The sequence below is a fragment of the Nanorana parkeri genome, unplaced genomic scaffold (genome assembly GCF_000935625.1).
Source record: "Nanorana parkeri isolate BGI_ZX_2015 unplaced genomic scaffold, ASM93562v1 scaffold47, whole genome shotgun sequence".
Lineage (NCBI taxonomy): Eukaryota > Metazoa > Chordata > Amphibia > Anura > Dicroglossidae > Nanorana > Nanorana parkeri.
In genome coordinates this window covers 2,821,761-2,827,327 of record NW_017306315.1, presented here as the reverse complement: position 1 = coordinate 2,827,327, position 5,567 = coordinate 2,821,761, and the positions used below count along the sequence as shown (strand labels likewise).

The following is a 5,567-nucleotide window of genomic DNA, read 5'->3' as shown; positions in this document are numbered from 1 at the left end:
TAAATGTATGATAGATGTATGCAGAAAGATAAGAGGGCGGTGTGATGGAATTATATGATGGAGATGTGATTGATGTACATTATATAATGGGGGGTAATGGAGGTATGATAAGGACATGGTTGACGTATGATGAGCTGAAGTTTGGTGGGGTATCATTTGGCTAAACATTTTCTCTCTTTGGACTTAGCAACAATCTGAAACTTTTAACATTAATTATCGGAAGATGAACCATTTGTGGATGTTTTTCTTACAGCACATCAGTTCCAAGGTTTGGTATTTGGATATTTGGGTGACTCCACTCAAACAGCTAAGCACACACATGACATACATGCACTGGAGCGGTTTACCCACCATAAAGATCTGTACTTCTGTGTCTTCATTCACGTCATCTCAGACAAAGCTCTGTAGAAGTGTGCCTCCACCGCGGCCTCCTCCCCGCCTCAGCTGCCACTCCGGCCTTTCTGCTTACTCTGCACTCCTCCGACCTCTTCCTGCACATCTCTGGCTGTCTATTAGCTGTGATGTGTTTTATGGGTCAACGGGGCCAGAAATCTCATGCCGAAGAGCCGAGCAGAAGTTTACAGATAATCATCAGGCTGAACTGACTCTACAGATAGCAAAATGCGAACAGCAAGTCATGAGGACAAAGAGTAGCAGGGTTTATAGACGCATGGCGACAATTATTACTACATTCTTCTCTCCAGACAATTTCTACCAGGGGCCACATCCAGCTGATTCCATTAGGCACCCCACGGCTTATTGGCTCATTAGATCCTCTGCCATGAGGGATGGGGGGAAGAAATGCAGGGGTCAAATGACCATTGCATCTCCATCAGGAACAAGTTAAGAATGAGGTCAAGTGCTCACTGAGGATTCTCATTGATGCCACTAGTGGTACTTCTAAAAATATGTAGGCCACCATTTTTGAGGAACTAAAACACACTTTTTTTGACCAGCTGCCATCTTCTTATCTCTGAACAGGGAGAACGCTGTGATACTTTGTCTAAAGACTGTTAAGGAAGATCTCTGTGTAGCTCTGCCCTTAAATAAACCACCTACCATAATGTCAAAATCAACCATTTCTGTGCAGTGAGGACCCTTCCTGCTTATGGAGATCCCATGCCTCTAACAGTTATACACACTGGAGAAATGCAAAGCAGTAGGAGCTGTGTGCATCCACTCCTGCTCCTTGGTTGGTACCAAGAGAACTCAAGTTAGGACAGGGATAACAGATACAGCCTAATATTATCAAGCAATGTAAACTGCATACAGCTATTTCGTGCTGGTTGACTATACTCATTGCAGTACATGAAACCCATGGCTTCTACGGAGTGGGGCTTGATGACAGACATAACGGCACACTTGGCCATTTCACTTGTCTGGTTGCACTTTGGTTGTACCTAAGCACATTTATAAACTCTGCTCTAATTGCTTGTATTCCTCCTTTACATTTCTGTGATCTCATGCGCACTGAGATGTACATAATACATCAGAGTTTTCATCAGATAAAACTAACTACTTTGTCTTTTCATCCTCAGCTGTTCTGGAGAAACCTTTAGAGAAGAAATCAGGACGGAATTATGGTCCTCCGGGCACCAGGAGGCTCATCTACTTCATAGACGATATGAACATGCCAGAGGTGGACACGTATGGCACGGTGCAGCCACACACACTCATCCGTCAACACATGGACTATGGACACTGGTAGGGCCCATTCACTCTGCTGTGCACTTTCATACACTATTTGGCTGAACGTTTGTGGACACCATACCATCAATACGCGCTTGGCGAACATCCTATTTCATAACCATGGCCATTCATATGTTGGACGAGAAGACCTCTCTCACAATCAGCATTCAAATTGATTCCAAAGGAGTTCAGTAGGGTTGAGTTCAGGGCTCTATGTGGAACACTCGAGTTCCTTCGCACCAAACTGGTCACACCAGGTCTTTATGGAGCTGGCTTTGTACACAGTCATGCTGGAAAAGAGCAGAGCCTTCCCCAAACTGGTACCACAAGGATAGAAAAGCTCAATTGTGTAAAATGTCTTTGTATAATGTAATATAAGCAGAACCTTGTTCACTAGAATCACCTGAACTTAGACATGGGGGGGTTACTTGTGGGCTTATAGTGAATGTGTATTTAGGATCTTTATTGGGTGTTTTTGGTGTTTTTGCTGCAGTGTGGACAATCATTTGGCTTAGCTTTATTGTTATGTCTGCAGATTTTAGTCCTCTTTGTAGACATAAGTCGACTTTTGTTTTGTTTTGAAGGTACGATCGGACCAAGCTGACCATGAAAGAGATCATGAATGTGCAATATGTCTCTTGTATGAATCCTACCGCTGGCAGCTTCACCATCAACCCCCGTCTACAGGTGAGTGAGCGCACCAAGCTGGATCTCAGATGTCATGGTGTAAACGTTTATAAATCATTAGGGTCCATCATCTCACCCACTTCACAGTCACTTCAGCAATGAAAATTCGATAATGCAACTTCTAGATTCTGAGTGGTGTCATTGAAACTCTTCAATGGCGCCTCACATGGTCAACTGTACTGAAGAGTCTTTTATGCTTTTTATTGTTTAAACACTTTTATCTCAGACAGTGGCCATAAAGGTTTTTTTCCTACACAGAGACATTTCAGTGTGTTTGCCTTGTCCTTCCCTGGCATGGATGCCCTGTCCACCATCTACAGCACCATCCTGACTCAGCATCTGAAAGTGGGCAACTTCCCAACTCCTCTCCAGAAGACCACCCAGCAACTCATCAACCTGGCCCTGTCGCTTCATCAGAAGATCACCTCCACTTTTCTGCCCACCGCTATCAAATTCCACTACATCTTCAACCTCCGTGACCTCTCCAACATTTTCCAGGTAAGCAGTGATATCAGCTCCTCCCAAAAATGGTCTGCCTTTCCTTTCTGTGACCTCCTGGTCAAATATGCCTTTAACTTGGAGGGGCTGTGAGACTGACTGCAGACTCTGTTAAAACTACCCCCTACCCCTATCTAATGATGCAGCCACTAAACATGATATACTGTACATGCTGCAAGTCCTGATTGGCCATTGCCAAATGTCAGTCCGCCAGCACATGTTGCGTTTGGTGAGGGCTGCTTCACATTACAGGAGGGAGAGGAAGCTTTGAAAGAGTCTGCGAGTCCGGTGCCCGGAGGCTCTATAGGGTTCCTGGGCAACTAGACAGCTATTATATAGCAAAGAGGAGGAATGAGAGAAGAGATCACAGATGACTGAACTGATCATGAAAGAGACTTGTTAGCAGAATGTAATAGAGAATCTGGGTAAATGCAATCAGTGCTCCTTGCAGGATGGTGTGCATCTGTGTGACCACAGAGGCTGCAGGATGCCAATGTTGGCTCTGCATGGTGGACACTTCCGTGACCGGCCTTGTGTCTTCATGCATTTACAAAATGTATAACACATCTACTTGTCACAGTCCCCTAAATGGCCTCCTCCCATTCACTGACACGGCACCTCAACAGATCCAGAGACGCTTGTTTTTCCGCATTTTGTGAGTTGTCGGTTTTATGCATATTCACATCTCACAAAGCAGGGACATTCTCATCTCATTCTTCATTAGCAACACTAATTGAGGCTCTGCTTTTAGCCCGTGTGGTAATGAGACAATTAGCATAGGCCTATTTGTAATGAAGGGAGCTGTCAACCTGTTTTGACAAGGAGAACCGTGTCAGGCCTTGCAGCCACCGCCAAGCTTCCTGCAGGAGACATTAATACGGCAAGGTGGTGTGATAGAGACAGCGGCCCAAGACAACTGATCGCAGATGGGGGAGCAGACTGCAATCTGTTGGTAATCAGCTCTGTGAACAATGATGTGCAAACGCACTAAATCAACAGCACAGCTCAGCACCAGACAAAAAAAGACAACTTTCTGCTATAATGTATGGCGCTTCTTTCACCAGGTAATTGAGTTTTGGAAGTGTGGGGTTTGTTAAAGCTCTGTCTGAAATCCAGAAGACAACCACTTAATCTGGATTCCCAGTGTCCCTCGATGATTCTAAAGGGATACTGGGCAGAGCTGTGTGCAAGAGTCTTTAAAGCGTATCAAAACCCCAAATCAGACTGTATAACCATACTGGCGAGACGAAAACCCCCTACCGAATAAGTGCCTAGCACTGCAAAGGGTATTCACAGGCCTCATTCCATCACATATCTGAAAAATAAGATAATTATTCCTCATTTTAGGACAGTGGGAGAAGCTTTGCAAATCATTCCTTTACATTCTGGGTGCACATCCAGAACTGCTGCTGTATAGTGCAAATATAGCCCAATACTATAGATCCATTTATTCCAAACTACAAACGGCTGTTTCAGGCTTCTTGATCTTCATCAGTGCAGTTTATGAAAACCATGGCTTCTATGCAGTAGGGCTTGGGACCCAACAAGATAGTATAACCATACAGGTTATGGTAAGAAGGGATTAAAAGAGTCAACAAGCCCTCCAACCACATCAGTGCTTGGTAGCCATGGCTTCTATAGAGTAGGACTTGGGACCCAACGAGACAGTATAACCATACAGGATTTGGTGGGAAGAGAGGAATCAACAAGCCCTACAACCATATCAGTGCTTGGGAAAAATGGCTTCTATAGAGTAGGGCTTGGGACCCAATGAGACAGTATAACCATACAGGTTATGATGAGAAGGGACTGAAAGAATGAACAAGCCCTCCAACCATATCAATGCTTGTGAATAATGGCTTCTATAGAGTAGGGCTTGGCACCCAACGCGAAGGTATAACCATACAGGTTATGGTGAGAAGGGACTAAAGGAATCAACAAACCCCCCAATCGAATCAATGTGTAGCACAGTAAGAACGTCTTAGAACAGAAGGTACTATGTCTCTCTCCTAAACCAAGAATGTTATATATATTACAGCACATTGCAATCTGACTGTACAATCTCCTTTATATCTACTAACTCCTATGTAGTTCAAGGGCCTGTGGGATTGATTTAGGTCCTTGTATTACATAATCCAAAGAAGATGATACAGTAATTGTAAAGTCAGATTGTAGCATGTATGGTGAGCTGCAGATGTGATGACTTCATTAGTTTAGGTTATTTGGGCTTTTATCAGCACTTATATACTCAATAAACACATTCCATGAACCCTGGTTAAGTGTCTAGACACAGCCATAGAAGGTCTAAGAAGAGCATTCTGGGAAATGACATTAATAGTCTGCTGCAGGCATTTCCTCAGTCCCTGTGATCCCTCAGCTCAGTTAGTGTTCTAGCAGGGGCCTGATCTATGTGCAGCTGTGATGGGTCTTATCAGGTGCTAAATAGCCAACAAAAAAATCAGAGTCTTTATAAATCACAACCGTCATCTGCACAGATATACAATATATATTTTTTTCACTTTGGTTGAAACAAATTGCCCCGAGCAGCTTTATAAAGAGGCCAAACTGCCAGAAACATCATTACTCCACCATCATTACTCCATTACTTACCGACACCAATCACAAACGTGAAACACCAAGTGTCACCGCCGATTGTCCTTGGCTAAGGATCTCTGTCATTGACCTGTTTTACC

At 44.0% G+C, this 5,567-nt stretch overlaps 1 protein-coding gene across 1 annotated transcript in view; it reads left to right on the top strand.

Annotated features, from left to right (window-relative positions):
- The window catches only part of DNAH9 (dynein axonemal heavy chain 9), a 121,174-nt gene that overhangs the window by 38,489 nt on the left and 77,118 nt on the right, over positions 1–5,567 (top strand). The window contains exons 19-21 of the mRNA XM_018573472.1: positions 1,539–1,704; positions 2,274–2,376; positions 2,635–2,874. Of these exons, the coding sequence (XP_018428974.1) occupies positions 1,539–1,704; positions 2,274–2,376; positions 2,635–2,874 (509 nt within the window). The remainder of the gene's footprint in view (positions 1–1,538; positions 1,705–2,273; positions 2,377–2,634; positions 2,875–5,567) is intronic.